Source organism: Ranitomeya imitator, chromosome 2, assembly GCF_032444005.1.
Source record: "Ranitomeya imitator isolate aRanImi1 chromosome 2, aRanImi1.pri, whole genome shotgun sequence".
NCBI lineage: Eukaryota > Metazoa > Chordata > Amphibia > Anura > Dendrobatidae > Ranitomeya > Ranitomeya imitator.
In genome coordinates this window covers 188,915,082-188,932,407 of record NC_091283.1, presented here as the reverse complement: position 1 = coordinate 188,932,407, position 17,326 = coordinate 188,915,082, and the positions used below count along the sequence as shown (strand labels likewise).

The 17,326-nt window shown below is 44.4% G+C and overlaps 1 protein-coding gene across 7 annotated transcripts in view; it reads left to right on the top strand.

Moving 5' to 3' along the window:
- The window catches only part of HUWE1 (HECT, UBA and WWE domain containing E3 ubiquitin protein ligase 1), a 114,017-nt gene that overhangs the window by 16,729 nt on the left and 79,962 nt on the right, over positions 1-17,326 (top strand). For 5 of the 7 annotated variants that reach the window (XM_069748371.1, XM_069748369.1, XM_069748370.1 and 2 more), the window contains exons 2-24: positions 548-686; positions 3,570-3,639; positions 3,936-4,034; positions 4,130-4,336; positions 4,829-4,981; positions 5,274-5,336; positions 6,422-6,499; positions 6,615-6,662; positions 6,744-6,812; positions 6,989-7,088; positions 7,378-7,478; positions 7,578-7,728; positions 9,522-9,649; positions 9,830-9,970; positions 10,445-10,550; positions 11,365-11,469; positions 11,559-11,660; positions 11,751-11,831; positions 11,918-12,024; positions 12,504-12,681; positions 12,973-13,091; positions 13,179-13,390; positions 17,171-17,228. In XM_069748371.1, the coding sequence (XP_069604472.1) occupies positions 3,595-3,639; positions 3,936-4,034; positions 4,130-4,336; positions 4,829-4,981; positions 5,274-5,336; positions 6,422-6,499; positions 6,615-6,662; positions 6,744-6,812; positions 6,989-7,088; positions 7,378-7,478; positions 7,578-7,728; positions 9,522-9,649; positions 9,830-9,970; positions 10,445-10,550; positions 11,365-11,469; positions 11,559-11,660; positions 11,751-11,831; positions 11,918-12,024; positions 12,504-12,681; positions 12,973-13,091; positions 13,179-13,390; positions 17,171-17,228 (2,451 nt within the window). In that variant the 5' untranslated portion in view covers positions 548-686; positions 3,570-3,594. The remainder of the gene's footprint in view (positions 1-547; positions 687-3,569; positions 3,640-3,935; positions 4,035-4,129; positions 4,337-4,828; positions 4,982-5,273; positions 5,337-6,421; positions 6,500-6,614; positions 6,663-6,743; positions 6,813-6,988; positions 7,089-7,377; positions 7,479-7,577; positions 7,729-9,521; positions 9,650-9,829; positions 9,971-10,444; positions 10,551-11,364; positions 11,470-11,558; positions 11,661-11,750; positions 11,832-11,917; positions 12,025-12,503; positions 12,682-12,972; positions 13,092-13,178; positions 13,391-17,170; positions 17,229-17,326) is intronic. The other 2 variants (XM_069748374.1, XM_069748368.1) reach the window with 1 other exon arrangement.

Here is a 17,326-nt window from a genome sequence, read left to right as displayed (position 1 = left end):
AAAGCATTAAGGCAATGGAATTGCAGGGGCTCTGGGCTTTCACAAAATGTCACCGGAGCCCCCGTATCAAAGATCAGCGCTGAACCTGTCGCGCACCAGGCTGGGATGGGAGTGAGATCATTGCCCTCCAGCGTTGGACCACCAGAAGAATCGCCAACTCCTGGTGCCACCACGCTAATTGTAAGTACATTCCGACTGTAAGACGCGCCTGTTTTCCCTCCCATATTTTTTTTTTTTTTTTAAATTGCTTCTTATTCTACGAAAAATAGTGTTTCACAAATGAAAACCACATCACCAGACCTCTCACCACAAGGTTTATTTTCACCTTGGGCTTCCTAGCAAGGTCCAAGTGTTCACAGAAACGTACTTTTTTAGGCTAGTGTTACACCAGCGCAATAAGGGCACAGTTCCTTGCCAGACCGCGGCGCAGGTTCCATCACCTGATTTAACTGCATCCTAAGGGTCCATGATATTATTTCGGGTGCGACTTTGTGAGAAGACATTGATTGTATGGGCCGCTGTAACCATTTTCCTGCTTTATTTCCAGTTGGCACTGCATTCTGACTACATCCTCCCATCGAGTTCCTGCTTCCTTGAACTTTCTGGGCGACACTTGCGGTCTTTGAACAGACTCTTTCAAATGCTGTTTTCTGCTCCTTTAACGGTGCCCGCTGGTTCCAGCTAGAGTAAGTTGGGGAGGAAATATAAGACATAAGTGGGAGTCGAGAGGGGTAAGACGAAAATAAAGATTTTTGTGTACTCACCGTAAAATCCTTTTCTCCAAGCCATTCATTGGGGGACACAGACCATGGGGACCCCCAACCTCCTTCAATACATTACACATCCAATGTCTCTGTGTCTGGGACTGCAGATTAGTCCTAATCACTTCAGCTGATTGAGCCAAAGACACAACTGCATGCACATGTACATCACAATGTCACGTACTACAATGATCGGACGGGATTGCTGCATCCCCATTTTCTGCTAATAAGCTGGGTCTGGACCTCTCACTAAAATACAGGTCATCAACGTAAAATCCCTTTTAAATGAAATGAATCATCAGAAAACTACCTATTGCAAAAAGGGTTGTCCACTTCTGCAACGTGTGGTTTTTTTTTAATTAACTATCTCCCCTACTGTACCGATGTTTCTCCAGTGATGTCTGTTATGGTTCTCCCGGGGCTTGCTTTATATTGGCTGTCAGTGGCTGTTATTGGGCTACTGTCTTATCTCGGGGGACCCCATTTCTCTCTCCTCTGATGTGCTAGAATCATATAAGAGGAGTGAGAAATAAATGAAGAAATCAGACTTTTTTTTTTTTTTTGCGTTTGCAACACTGGGGGGGGGCTCTATAACCTTATCTTTCAGCGTCGTTAAAAAGCGGAGTTGAGGAATAAGTACCCTTAACTGCCGCTGTTAAAAGGCGTATCGGCGGTCGTTAAGGGGTTAACACAAAATCCTGGTTTATATAATAGTTATGACACATTTCCTTTAAAGAGAACCTGGTAAGTGTTCGATTTTTGCCTTCATTCCTGCTACTTTATACCATATTTTTTTTTTTTCAAAGTGTGCTTTTTTGTTTAGACCCTTATTAAGGGTACCGTTACACTATACGATTTACCAACGATCACGACTAGCGATACGACCTGGCCGTGATTGTTGGTAAGTCGTTGTGTGGTCGCTGGAGAGCTGTCACACAGACAGCTCTCCAGCGACTAACGATGCCGAGGTCCCCGGGTAACCAGGGTAAACATCGGGTTACTAAGCGCAGGGCCGCTCTTAGTAACCCGATGTTTACCCTGGTTACCAGCGTAAAAAAAAACACTACATACTTACATTCCGGTGTCTGTCCCTTGCCGTCTGCTTCCCGCACTGACTGACTGCCGGCCGTAAAGTGAAAGCAGAGCACAGCGCGCTGTGCTCTGCTTTCACTTTACGGCTGGCAGTCAGTCAGTGCGGGAAGCAGACGGCAAGGGACCTGACGGACACCGGAATGTAAGTATGTACTTTTTGTTTTTTTACATTTACGATGGTAACCAGGATAAACATCGGGTTACTAAGCGCGGCCCTGCGCTTAGTAACCCGATGTTTACCCTGGTTACAAGCGAACGCATCGCTGGATCGGTGTCACACACACACCGATCCAGCGATGACAGCGGGAGATCCAGTGACGAAAGAATGTTCCAAACGATCTGCTACGACGTACGATTCTCAGCAGGGTCCCTGATCGCTGCTGCGTGTCAAACACAGCGATATCGTATGGATATCGCTGGAACGTCACGGATCGTACCGTCGTAGCGACAAAAGTGCCACTGTGAGACGGTACCCTAAGGGGCGTTGGCTCACGTGATCCTCCTTGTCCTTAGGCTGGTCTGTATAATTGCGCTGTGAGCAAACCCCCTTGTAAATACCATTAAAAATTTACAGCAAAAGAGGCCCATATTTCTGGATCCGTGTGGCGGATTTTATAAAAAAAAAAAAAAAAAAAACAAAATGAAAAACTCGAGCATCGGGAATAAAATATATATATATATATAAAAAACTCTCCGCTTTTGACTTGGTGACAAGTCCTCTCTAAGGCTATATTCACACTTAGCGGTTTTTCCCGCGGAACCGCCGCGATTTTGATGCTGCGGGTCCGCAGCAGTTTCCATAGCGTTTACAGTAACATGTAAACCCTATGGAAACCGCAAACCGCTGTGCACATGCTGCGGGAAAAACCGCGCGGGAACGCAGCGGTTTACAACCCGCAGCATGTCACTTCTTTGTGCAGAATCGCTGCGCTTCTGCACCCATAGGAATACATTGAACCGCTTACTTCCCGCATGGGGCTGTGCCCACGTTGCGGGAAGTAAGCGGATAATGTGCGGGTGGTACCCGGGGTGGAGGAGAGGAGACTCTCCTCCAGGCCCTGGGAACCATATTTGGGGTTAAAAAATAAAAAATCTGGTTATACTCACCCTCTGATGTCCGGAGCTCCTGGGCGCTGCACGCGGCCGTCCGGTCAGAGTTGCTGTGCGACCAGGACCTGCGGTGACGTCGCGGTCACATGACCGTGACGTCACGAAGGGTCCTTCTCCCACAGCATCTTTGGAACCGGACCGCCGGGTGCAGCGCCCAGGAGATCCGGACATCAGAGGGTGAGTATAACCAATTTTTATTATTTTTAACATTACTATTGATGCTGCATATTGCTGCATATGCAGCATCAATAGTATAGGCGGAAACCTGCAGCGGAAAACGCTGAACAAACCGCGATAAATCTGCAGGGAGAACCGCAGTTGTTTTGCCCTGCAGATTTATCAAATCCGCTGCGGGAGAACCCGCAGGGACCCGACGCAAGGTGTGAACATAGCCTAAAGTGTAATCCATTGTGTTGCTGTCTGTGGTTCTGATACCTTGGCTCTCCCACATGCAGGCTTACAGTGCGGCATCTCTTAACACAACGATAATCACTATTGTTTTTCGCTTAGTAAAGGAATTTGCAAATTGTAAAAAAAAATAAAAATAGTGCGCGTTTTGCCCTCTAGCTGTACATGCTAAAATATTGCCGTCTCACCACTTTCTAGGTTATAGAATCAGTAAACTCTGAAGATGAAGGTGGACAGGACGAAGCTGAAGAAGACGCCAACAGAGGCGGTGAGTGTTGCTCATGCCACGTTACCAAACATTGCAATCACAAAGTGCCCAGAATCTGCCCATGTCATCCAGATTTAAAGCCGTATTCCCATCTCAGGATATTAACTGGTGATCACCACATCCAGGCAGAGAATAGCCATTACCACGCACCCCGCTCTTGCATCTTTCCTCATCTTTCATAGAAGTGAATGGAGATGGCTACACAACGTGTGGCCACCAATGCTTGTGGCAATTTATACCATGCTAGTGGTATTGTTTTCACACACTTCATATTAATGCACATTTTTGTCTTGCAGCCTGCTGATTGCAGATCACTGATTGACAAGCTGAAACTTTGTACTGATGAGCAGCTACTGCTGGAGCTTCAGCAGATCAAAACATGGAATATTGGGAAGGTATGGAACCTGACTCGCACAGGTGCTGACGGCTTTTTCGCTTTTGGTTCTGTGCATAGGTAAATGTGCTTTTTTTTTTTTTTGTAATTCTCTAGTGCGAGCTATATCACTGGGTGGACCTCTTGGATCGCTTTGATGGCATCCTGGCTGACGCTGGGCAGACCGTTGAGAACATGTCTTGGATGCTTGTGTGCGATAGACCCGAGAAGGAGCAATTGAAAGCGCTTCTTCTGGCAGTGCTCAACTTCACTGCCTTGCTGATTGAGTACAGCTTTTCACGGCATCTCTACAGCTCTATCGAGGTAATGACTGAGTGTACTTGTATGGGGGTGGAGTTGATATGGTTGGGTTGCTTCTAGTTTTGGGTAAAACAGTCTTGGTGCATTGAAGAAGCTACGCTAAGGATCTGGACAAGCGTGATGACTATTTCCGATGAAAAGCAAGAGAGATGGGAACTCGAGCTAGTAAAGAACTGAATTGTAGTCCCCATCTCAAAATGTATAGCCTAGCCACAGAATATGCCACCTTAAAGACCTGCACCCATTTTAAGATTTAAGTACCCTACCCTGCATGATGTAGTTATCAACCACTGAACAGGTTAGACAGTCCCACACATCTATGGCCTGGATGTGGTGGCATTGGGGGGAGTCCTGTTCTCAAGATACATGCAGGTCCCTAAGGAAAATTATCCTCAGTGGGCTTTCGGCCTTTATTGGAAAAGTAAGCATTGGCCCCGTTTCTGTGTAAATCTGTACATAGATCAAAAAAATGCTAATATTATTTCTTATTTCTAGCACCTGACAACTTTGCTCGCCTCTTCCGACATGCAAGTTGTCCTGGCTGTTCTCAATCTTCTGTACGTCTTCAGCAAGAGATCCAATTACATCACTCGCCTGGCCTCTGATAAAAGAACACCCCTATTGTCACGGCTACAGCATCTTGCAGAGGTAAACTTAAAGTACATACAGGCCCCCGATTCATCAAGACTGGAGACTTGCACAACAGTCTTAATAAACCGTAAGCTGCTCCACTCCCTGCCAATTCAAGAAATGTATATCAGTCAGAGACCGGACTACATTTCTGCGGGGTGCATTTCCTGGCTGCGCTGGCCCCAACACCCCTCCTGGTGGCGCTGCAAAAAAAGTCTCCGTTTTTGTTTAACCAGGAGTTGCACAAAATTTTCCAAGATTTCAAACCGTTTTAGTTATAAAATCACATTGTAGTCTCTTGTATTTTCAGAGTTGGGGAGGAAAAGAGAATGGCTTTGGTCTTGCTGAGTGCTGCAAAGACATGCAGATGTCGGTAAGTTTAATGTGTAATAAGTGCCACATTGGCTGACTTGCTTGTGTTTCGCACAGAATGACTGTTAAACCAAGTACAGGCACTCTGCACCCTTGATGTGGCCAAACATTTAAGTGCATCTTCCCACCTACTTGTTTCCCCCCTTTTTTCTTTGACAGCTCTGGCTTCATAGAACGACTGAGATGGATGGAAAGCACGTAGGTAGGATGGTGCACTTACATGTTTGGCCACACTAAGGGTGCACCAATCTCCAGTGCTTGGTTTGAACAGTCATTCTGTGCTGACTGTTCCTCTTAACGGAGGGTCTGCCACAATGTGTGCTTTGGTGGAAACACACGGCAGTTGGATTTCCATTTCCCATCTAAGTGCTGGACTGTTGGATTTAGCTGAATATGTGTTACATACATATACAACAGAGGTGGAAACATGAGTATAGATTCCATGAAATGTGTTAAATACTAGTACATCCATGTCTGCTCGCTTCCTCTGTTTGTCACTAGCTGGTGCTGTTTCTTTGTTGCGAGCATTGCAGGGCAGTCTGTTTAATACTCTGGTACTTGTGGTGCTGTCTGGGCAGGGAGTTGAGGGTTATTTCCTGCACATTGTCAACCCATGAATCCCCTCCCATATGTCTTGGGGCTGGACCCTTATATAGACCCCAGCTCCCTCCTAGAGTTGAAAGTTATAGGTTATACCTGACCCTGTTGCAGTCTCTTTAACTCTGCCACCTTATATATGACTTTTTCCTGCCATCTTGGTCCACTGGCCGGTAGTCGCTCCATAGCCCCAACTGGGACGCTCAAAGTAAATCCATATCCCTTTACATGGGTTAAAGGATGAAGGGTTCCTCTGGGACCTGCTAGACAGTGGCTTTTTCTTGGAAGCCCTTTTATTAGCTGTCAGGTGATGATGATTAATGCTGCTTTACAAATACACATTGATGGACAAGAAACGGAAAATGTCTACAGCAACTATATATATATATGTGTGTGTGTGTGTGTGTGTGTGTATGTATGTATGTATGTATGTATGTATGTATATATATATATATAATTTTTTTTTTTTGTTGTTGTTGTTTTTTCTAGAAATACCCACCAAGCGCCACTACTCTTCATTTTGAGTTTTATGCAGAACCTGGATCTGAAGTAAAAATAGAAAAAAGGGTGAGTGAATTAGTTAGAATTGGCTACTAATTTTGGCAACTAATGTCCTGGTGTTTTTAATCCGTGCCCTATGAAGTAGGTGAACTAACCCAATATCTGCCTTTTGTATCTGCAGGCGTCTAGTAATACACTACATTACATTCACATAGAAGAGCTAGATAAGGTAATTTGTTGCTGCATTATACGGTGTGATCATCACTTACACATGAGACTTTGGTTATTAGAACTCTGCTCTATTTTCCAGATTTCGGAAAGTCCCTCTGAGATTATGGAGTCTCTAACTAAATTGCACAGCATTCCCAAGGATAAGCAGGTACATAGTATTGACAACTTTTAGTTGCTTTATTGATGAATGATCTTATGCATAGGTTTTACATACCAGTAATGGAGATTATTTAATTCCAATGAGTGGCTCGGAGTTTAAGGATTTTACGGGGAGTACACAAAAATCCCTGTTTTCTTACGTTTTATTAATTTTTTATCCTGTAGATGCTTTTGTTTACCCACATACGGCTTGCACATGGTTTTTCCAATCATAAGAAGAGACTACAAGCCGTCCAGGCCCGACTACATGCCATTTCTATATTAGGTATGTATTTATTTATTTTTTATCTGTGGTTTAGAACTTGTGTAATGCAGGTTCTACTATAGAATCACTGAGTGGGATATTGTGCCATAATGGGCTATTTCCTATTCTTTTTCCTGCATGTGGTCCATTCCATTTCTAGAGACCAGCTCTTGAATTTGTTGCTCCCTTTCGTTCTGGACAATCAAGGGGTGGTCTTTGTTCCTTTTTAGGTTTTTAGCAATTTTTATTGATTTCTTCCTTCTTCTGTGCTTGTTTTAATGTAACTTCAATCTTTGCTGTCTTTTTACAGTTTATTCTAATGCATTGCAAGAGTCTGCAAATAGTATTCTTTACAATGGTTTAATAGAGGAATTAGTGGATGTTCTCCAGATAACAGACAAGCAGCTCATGGTAAGGCCATCTTCCCCCAAACCAGCAAAGCACGGACTTACACTAAGGTACTGTGTATAACACATGTTTTTGTTTTTTGTTTCTCTTTCATTTCAATAGGATATTAAGGCGGCATCTCTGAGAACTTTGACCTCTATTGTTCACTTGGAAAGAACGCCCAAATTAAGCAGCATCATTGACTGCACTGGTACTGCCTCTTACCATGGTTTTTTACCTGTTCTTGTCCGAAACTGTATTCAGGCTATGATTGGTGAGTGCAAAAAATGTTATTCCACCTCTGTTTTTAAAAGGGAGCTTGTTAGAAAGAAATGACTGTTCAAACCAAGCACAGGCCAGGCAGTCCTTGCACCCTAGGTGTGTGTGTGTGCGGTTCAGTGCTCATACCCACATACTTTATTTTCTATATTTTTCCATGCTCCAGCTTTACAGGAGCCAAAGGAGGGTGGAAATAGTTGGAAAACAAATGGGTAGGAAGTTGCAGTGAACTGCTCTGGTGCATTAAGCGCCTGTGCTTGGTTTCAGCATGGGTAGTTTTTAAAGGATGGTTGTCATTAGGCAACCACCTAATATGAGAGTTTATTTCTTAGACCCCTGCTTAAAGGGAACCTGTCACCCCGAAATTTGCGGGTGAGGTAAGCCCAGCGGCATCAGGGGCTTATCTACAGCATTCTGTAATGCTGTAGATAAGCCCCCGATGTTACCTGAAATAGGAGAAAAAGACGTTAGATTATACTCACCCAGGGGCGGTCCCGCTGCTGGTCAGGTCGGATGGGTGTCTCCGGTCTGCTGCGGCGCCTCCCATCTTCATTACAAGACGTCCTCTTCTGATCTTCAGCCACGGCTCCGGCGCAGGCGTACTTTGCTCTGCCCTGTTGAGGGCAGAGGATAGTACTGCAGTGCGCAGGCGTCGGAAAGGTCAGAGGCCCGGCGCCTGCGCACTGCAGTACTTTGTCTGCCCTCAACAGGGCAGAGCAAAGTACGCCTGCGCCGGAGCCGTGGCTGAAGATCAGAAGAGGACGTCTTGTAATGAAGATGGGAGGCGCCGCAGCAGACCGGAGACACCCATCCGACCTGACCAGCAGCGGGACCGCCCCTGGATGAGTATAATGTAACCTCTTTTTCTCCTCTTTTAGGTAACATCGGGGGCTTATCTACAGCATTACAGAATGCTGTAGATAAGCCCCTGATGCCGCTGGGCTTACCTCACCTGCGAATTTCGGGGTGACGGGTTCCCTTTAAAGGCTGACGATGGGTGAAAGTTGCAGTTGGTAGCTTTACATCCTTCATTGCTTATTGGTGGCTGTCCGCACTGGCTCGTGGAGAGGAGTTTTGTGTCAGATCCTTGGCTGACTCCCCCCACCATTTACTTTGTAATACAAACATTAAATCATTTTGGTTCAGGGATAAATGACAAACAATAAAACAAAACACCAAAACGTAACATAATATGACTCCAAGCAGCATCAAGTGTCAAAGTTGGTCAGCTTATTAGGCGCTTCAAATCAATACATAGCTTGTCAAGTTTGGAGACTTAGCAGAAGATATTCCAAGTTGTTGAAAGCCACTGATTCTCAACCCAGCACACTCAGGCTTTTCATATGTGGAAGCAGTATCCAGCTTTTAACCATCCGTTGTTTTTTTTGTTTTTTTTCTGCTTATAAAATGTACTTGCATGAAGCAGATACTGGAAAGAATTCCAAAATGGCAAAGTAACACAATTGCAAGGATTCAAGAGAAAACCGTTCCAGAAGCCCTGGGTGAAGCCGATCAGGCGAAACTTTATCCTGTGTCTAATAAATACTGCTTCTCTTGAAGCTTTGAAATTGCGATACTTCTCTACTTGGAATTATTTCAATTATTTTTCATTCAAATAGATTTCAGAACCCCAAAAATGCATGATGTTGAAAAGCTGAATAGTTTCTCTGTATGAAAAAGCCTGGATGTGCCATGGTGAAAATCAGTAGCTTTCACCAACTCGGAATATCATGTGCTCTGCATTGATAAGGGCTTTTATTTTGCTTAATTATCTCTTCCTCTTTCCAGACCCAACGATGGAGCCGTACCCCCATCAGTTTGCCACCGCTCTTTTCTCATTCTTATATCATCTAGCCAGTTACGACGCTGGTGGAGAAGCACTGGTTTCCTGCGGCATGATGGAAGCACTTTTAAAGGTATAGCGTGGTTTTGTGTCTTTCAGTATTGCTAACAGTAAAAGCAAACCAAGAATGATGTATAAAGTTACGTAAGCTGAGGATGCAGTGAGGATGTAGCTGCTGTTGTCTTCCCAGCAGAAATTTTCTGTTTATTTGCAGCATTGGTGTGAGCTTTCTCTTCGGCATTATATTTCTCAGGTGATCAAGTTCCTAGGAGACGAACAGGACCAGATCACGTTTGTGACGCGAGCCGTTAGGGTTGTTGACCTCATTACCAACCTAGATATGGCTGCATTTCAGTCTCACAGCGGCCTGTCCATATTCATTTATCGGCTGGAGGTGAGATTAAGAATTGTTTCTTTAGATGAAAACCTTTCCAATCTTTATTCCTTTGTGTAAATGATATATGAATGAAATATTTCCATAACGAGCCCCCAATTTAATTTTTTTTGGCTAGGTGAGGTAATTGGCAAATTGCAGCTGCCAGGCTGTAATGTTTATATACCTGTAACGCACAATGTGCTTGTGTATCACTGGCTTATGAGATCAATTAACATCACCACCACCCCTTGCACTTGTCTGTCGCTCGCTGCCCCTTGCGCCCTTTTCTGTCGCTGGCTGCTCCTTGGCTCTCTGGCTGCTCCTTGGCTCTCTGGCTGCCCCTTGGCTCGCTGATCTTATTTGTTTGGGTTGAGTCATGAAGGACCCAGACGCATGATAGATTACTTGTCCTGGTGAAATCTCCTCCAAGTTGCCGAATTTTCTGGAATGTTTGTTTTTATTCTAATGCCCTTACTCTTGTTTTCTTCTCAGCATGAAGTTGATTTGTGCAGGAAAGAGTGTCCATTTGTCATTAAACCAAAAATCCAGCGCCCGAGCACTGTTCAAGAGGGAGAAGAGATGGAAACTGACATGGAAGGTAGTTCACTGTCAATTCACTTCAGCTTGTAAAGTCGCTTCACATTCTACATGTGTTCTGTTCATTTAAATGGTTATTCCCAGAATAACAAGTTATCCCCTCGCTGTGGGATAGGTGATAAAGTACTAATCGCCAGTGGACTAACCTCTGAACCCCCAAGCAATCCCAAGAGCCGGTTTCTCGGACCCCTGACATCACAACTTTTTCCTGCAGTTCCACAAAGAAAGAAAGAAACCAAGCATTTGCAGCTCTTCTCTATTCAAACCTTAACTCTACAGAGCCAATTCTTGCTGATCGCTTAAAGTATATCACAACCCATAGATAAGGGTATAATTTATTTTAAAAGGAATCTGTCACTGGGTGTTTGCTACCTCATCTGACAGCAGCATGAAGCAGAGGTGGGGACCCTGATTCCAGCAAAGAATCACTTAGTTTACTGGGTGCAGCAGATGTAGCTGTTCTCTGAACGCCGAGCTGTGTATAATCCCTCCCACACCACTAATTGGCAGCTTTTTGTGTACACTGTGCATAGGCAGAAAACTGCTGGTCAGCGGTGAGGGCATGGTTGGACCAGGACACAAAAAACGCCTAGTCCAGTAATGATGATCTGCTGATAAAACACTATTGAAATAGCACACAACTTAGTAAGTGACACTTCTGCAATCAGGATCTTGGCTCCTACATCATGATGCTAGGATTACATTGCAAAAACCTGCAGACAAATTCTAGTTTAAGAAAGATCCTTTCAAATGAAACTCTTGGAACCATTGATCAGTATTAAACTGTCCTCCTAGCAGTATCCTTTGTGTCGTAGTGTCTGACGTAGCCATGGAAAGCAGCCCAGGTCCTTCCACCTCTACAGATCCTCGGCCTATGACGACAAGCAGTAGTGCAGGGAGTTTAGTAATGCCACGCTCTGGTAAGGATTCTCACCATTGCAAAACTACTGTACAACTCCAAATTAAAAGGAGGGGCATGTTTTACGAGACTGCTTTCTTTACTTTTCAGGGGTGCAGTGCATTCCGCAAAGAGCAGCCTTGTTGAAATCTATGCTAAATTTTTTGAAGAAAGCAATTCAGGATCCCGCTTTCTCAGACGGAATTCGCCATGGTAGGCTTTTTTAATTTATTAGAAAGATTTGCTATATTAACAGCGTGAACTTTTGAGATGTGACTTTTTTTTTTTCTTTTGTTGTATTAGTAATGGATGGAACGCTTCCGACTTCCCTGAAACACATAATCAGTAATGCAGAATATTATGGCCCTTCCCTCTTCTTGCTGGGTAAGTTGAATACAGAAATCGGATTATGTAAGCACAATGTCTCAATCCATGGTTGTATTACAGAGTTGCCTTGTGTGTTCCTGCAGCTACTGAAGTGGTAACGGTCTTCGTGTTTCAAGAGCCCTCTCTTCTCTCCTCTCTCCAAGACAATGGATTGACAGATGTAATGCTGCACGCCCTCCTTATAAAAGATGTAAGAATCTCCCTATATGTGAGCGTTTTTTTTTTTTTTTCCCCCCGGCAAAAGTCATTGTCCTATTCAAGTATTTCTAAAGCATCTGGTAACACTGATTGTTGGTAAATACCACAGTACTAAGATATCATCTGTTTAGTAAAGAAATAAAAATGCTGGAGTGTCATTTCTTAGTTTTCTGCATTGTGCTATTCCTCTGTTTAAACCTCCTGGAAATGTATAAAGAAAGTAGGATCTACCATGACATGCATAACGTGGCCAGTGATCGTGGTATTTGCTACATCAAATGCCATGATCAAATTTGATGTGGTCATGACCATGACATACTGGTTCCAAGAAATTCAGGTTTGGGTTTCTCGCAACCTGCGAGGGTCGTGGCACATTCTTTCGTTATGTTGCATGTAGCATTGGGTGTGATCTTTTTCCTGTAAGTGGATCTTGCTGATGAATTTACCCCCCCCCCCCCTTTCTCTTTTTAGGTACCTGCTACCCGGGAGGTTCTAGGCTCCCTTCCAAATGTTTTCAGTGCACTTTGTCTGAATGCCCGTGGTTTGCAGTCATTTGTGCAGTGCCAACCTTTCGGAAGACTTTTTAAAGTGTTGTTATCACCAGACTACCTTCCTGCAATGAGGAGAAGACGTAGCTCAGATCCGTTGGGTAAGTAACCAATTAACTTCTTAAGGGCCACAAAGCTGCTACCATGGATATTTATTTCCTTGCTAGTACAACTTTCAATGTATCAGTTTGCTAATCTATGAATAATTATCATACAGCTGTGCCAGGATTTAGATACTGGCTTTTATCCCAAAAAAAGTTTTAGTCCACGGTACGTCCCAATTTTCTCTAAACCACCTCTAACCCCTGCTGAAGAGACCTGTAGTGCAGCATAGGATAGAGCTCCCTTCAGGTCTCTAGCGGAGGGATTAAGAGGCCCGTGGTCTTTTCCAGCCTTGACCTCTCTCCGGTCTCCTGCAGGCGATACGGCCTCTAACCTGGGCAGTGCTGTTGATGAGCTGATGAGGCATCAGCCCACGTTAAAAACAGATGCCACCACTGCTATTATTAAGGTAAGGCCTAAGTAATGTCATAAAAAGTAGTTGTCTTCAATGTGACACAGGTGGTCTGAGTCTATTGTCATCTCTTCTATTTTTTAGCTTTTAGAAGAAATATGCAATCTCGGTAGGGACCCAAAGTACATTTGTCAGAAGCCATCCATTCAGAAGGCTGATGGCACAGCCACTGCCCCTCCACCCCGGTCTAACCATGCGGCAGAGGAGGCTTCCAGTGAGGATGAGGAGGAGGAAGAAGTGCAAGCTATGCAAAGCTTCAGTGCAAATCAGCAAAGTGAAGTTGAACCAAGCCAACAGTAAGTGATCCTTTTACTTTCTGTATCCATGTTGGGACAGTAAAGATAATGCGCTGTCCCTGGTTATGTATACTGACTGAATTACTTAGCTTCCTGCATTGCTTGAGGCAGGCCAGCGAGATTGGCTTACTATTGAGGGCGACATTTCAGTATAATTTTAATTGACTTGGCTTGCGCATGATTGAAGAAAATTTAGACTAAATTGTGCTGTTAAATGTGTTCAGTGTATAAATTGAAAGATTTTTCTTATTTCTTTATTGGGGGATACAGGTGATCATGGGTGTATGCTGCTGTCGCAAGGCGGCTGACACTAGGCAAAAAAGGAAAATGGCTCCTCCTCAGCAGTATACACCCACCGACTGGCACGAAGCACATCAGTTACTGATAAAGCAGTAGGAAAAGCAACCAAAACTCAACAAATGTACCAACCCAACAACAAAGGAACGTAGGCCTAATAGGCTGCAAACATGGAGGGTGCGGTGTCCCCCAATGAAGGCTCAACGATGGAGAGAATTTACAGTGAATACCAAAAATCCTTCTTTCTTTATGGCTTCATTGAGGGACACAGGTAACCATGGGACGTTCCAACGCAGTCCCAAGGATGGGAAACAGAAAAAATGCAAAGACAACACTCGGGTTGGCCGGGGTGCAAACGCCACCTGCAGCACCTTCCTTCCCAGGCCTGCATCAGACGAGGCATGGGTATGAACCCTGTAAAACCTCGCAAAGGTGTGCAAAGATGACCAGGTTGCAGGCTTACAAATCTGCAAAGCAGAAGGCCTGGTGACAAACTGCCCAGGAAACTCCCACCGCCCGTGTCGAGTGAGCCCTTACCCCGGAGAAGGATGTTTGTCCTGAAAGTTATATTCCTCCAATATTGCCGAACGAATCCAACGGGCAATAGTGGACTTGGAAGCTTGGAGCCCCTTATGATGTCCCCCAATGAAGGCTCCAAGAAAGATTTTTAAGTACCAAAAATCCCTTTTTCATTGGGGGAGGAGGATACACAAACCATGGGTAAAAAGACCTGCCCTATGAGACCGATACCAATAAATAAAGGAGGCTGCTCGTGTGCAGAGACTTGGCTAATCGGTTTGTACTCCGCTGTTGCTGAAGGAAAAAGAAAATTGAACAAGACTGACAGATTTTGTGGATTGTAATACAAATGAAATCCTTGCTGGTTTATAGAATTGTCAACATAGGAAGCGTGTGATGTCCTTAATGGGGTTGTAAACTTCTTGGATAACCCCTTCTCAATCACCATGTTTTCTCCCATGTAAAATAATAACCACAATACTCCTCTTCTGCACAGGCGCCATACCAGTGATGTCGGCACACGCATGATGTTAAACCGTGCCAACCCTGGGTGGCATGCGCTGACATTGCTGGGATGGCGGCTCCCTAAGCAGGGGGATATATTGATGAGGGGTTGTCCGATTTAATGGACAACTCCTTCAAGCTTAATAGAAAAAGTAAAATCGACAGGTGAACATCTGAGCGGTTTCAACACCTTCTGACCAATAGATGCAATAGAGTGCAGAACTTGTAGAATTTGGCAGAGGTGTGCATGGAGGACCAGGTAGGGGTGTTGAATACCTGTAGTGTTGATGCTTGGTAGAGTGTCACGTATAAAAGATCCAGTACTTAAAGTTATGCCTCATAGAGCAGATGCAGCAACAGAGTTTTCTTGGAGGCTCCCATCCGCTTATGTAGTCTGTCTGGGGCAACAATGGCAAAATTGTGCAGGCACCAGATTGTACAAAGGCAATAAGGTTGTGTCTCCACACACAACGCGGACTGTTATCGCAGTATGACAATGCTACATCACACCATTCACATTGAATGTGGTTATCACCATGACATCCAGGTACCACAAAATTCAAGGTAAAGTTTCGTGGGGGGTAGCTCTTCACACCACTGAAAGTAAGGGTCATACAGATTCCTTGATAAATCTTAAAATAGGTCGGCCTCCTTGGCCTGACCAAGGACCGATTGTTTTAAGAATGCATTGGAAGTCAAGATGGCATTTTGAACCGCCATGCTATTAAATACAGGGTTCTAAAATTCTGGCCAGACTGGATGTGGAGAAAGCAAATCTGGGCAAGTGGGATGGCATCAAAAGACATCTGTCAAGGTGGTGCGGGAGCATTTTGGGCAGATGACCAGAATCCTTTGCCATGATCACCTGAAGCACCAGAGGAAAGTAGCAAGGAAAACTGATAAAGCCAAGTGAGTGGAGTCCTTGGGATTATAGGCTGTGGTACCTCTTGGCTCATTTGAGGTGCCCCAGCACTCAAGACAAAATATTGGGATGAGTGGATGTTACCTGAAATCATGTGCCGGAGAAAGAAAGATTGCGCTTCACTCCACCACAAGAGATCAGTTCCCCATGGCTTCCAACGGCTTTGGGTCATGTGATGTAGAAAATTGGATATACCTGCCCTTTCCCACTGGGGAAAAAAAATTACCATCTGGAATGTTGCTGGGCCAAGGAGACTGGCTGCATATGGCCTTAACCCTCTTGCCCAGGATCTTTGTCTAGAACTGGAGAGGCAGAGAAGATGCGTTGACTGAAAGGAGTCATTTCTGAATGTGATTTGCTTGTCATCTTGGAGAAGTGCATGTGCCCCTGATGTGTTGAATAAACCCAAGCATCTTCACCAGAGATGGTCCTACATTCTGAAAGGAGGGCACAAGGCAATCTCCTACCAAAGTCTCTGGCTTGAGAAGATTCTCTGGCTGATTCCAAAGAAAGCTGCTTGCTTTGCCAGTCAATCTTTTCACTGAGCTCCAGTCATGATCCTGGTTTTGAGCTTTTTGTCACCTTTTGGAAACACTCTTGGACACCAAAGTTGACACACAGACTTAGCGTGGAGCTTAACCTGGTGCTGTGAAACTGAATTTGGGGAACCTTTGGGTGCCTTTTTAGTAGATTAAGAGGTGAGATACAGGAGTGTCATTTGTGGAGATGCACATTTAGGAGACAGGTCCACAAGAAAGGGGTAAAAGATGTCAAAGCATTTGGGTTTTTGGAATTTCTTGCCATGTTGTCTTCCAGGACTTGAGAAGACCGAGTGGTTGCCAGAGTCGGTGTTTTTGTGAGAATTTGGTGCTTGAAGGACACCACCTCCTATGAGGCAGATGTTTCTGCATCTTTGCTCTGTACGGTGATCTGTCTAAAATAAGGAATTTTCCGCTTCCTTGGCTGGTTGTGGATGGAGTAATGGACTGGAAGAGGACAAACAAGGTAGACCTCACCTGACACTTGAAAATTTGCATCTGCAAACTGCACATGCATGGGTAACTGAGACTTGCCCACTCTTCCATGTTTTGACAATGCACATTAGCCTAGAAAGTGGCAAAAATTGGGAGAGCGGTGGTGTTCAGCTCATCAGGGTGGATTCTAAAATTAGAGAGTCCGACGAGCCTTGGAAGAGGGTGTGAAAAAAAAACAGGACCCTTGATACATGCTGCAAAGTCATGCCTAGATCACTTTTTGTAGTGATGTACAAAAAGATGGCAGAAGGGGTAGAGGACTGGAGAAGTATGTGGTCCCCTGGCGAGAGCGACAGTGTGACTCATCTTACCGCATCATGGGATATTCCAATGGAGACTAGTAAATCACTATCCTTTTTTTATTTTTTCCTCTAGCCTTGACCTAATCAGTGCTAGCCCCACGGGCAAGTCCTATGTGTTTCTTGAAAAAATTATACTCTGCATAAATTCCTTTTTTTTTTTTTTTTTTAAATTGCGCCTTGTAATAGTCCTTTTCCTTCATAGTGTTGTGGGAACCGAAGAAAGAATCCCAATTCCTCTCATGGATTACATTCTCAACGTGGTGAGTTTCGTGGAAGATTTAGTAAACATTGTCATACCATCACTAAAATATCACATGGGGCCCATATTACCGTACCCTGCACAGCCAGTGTCTGAAGC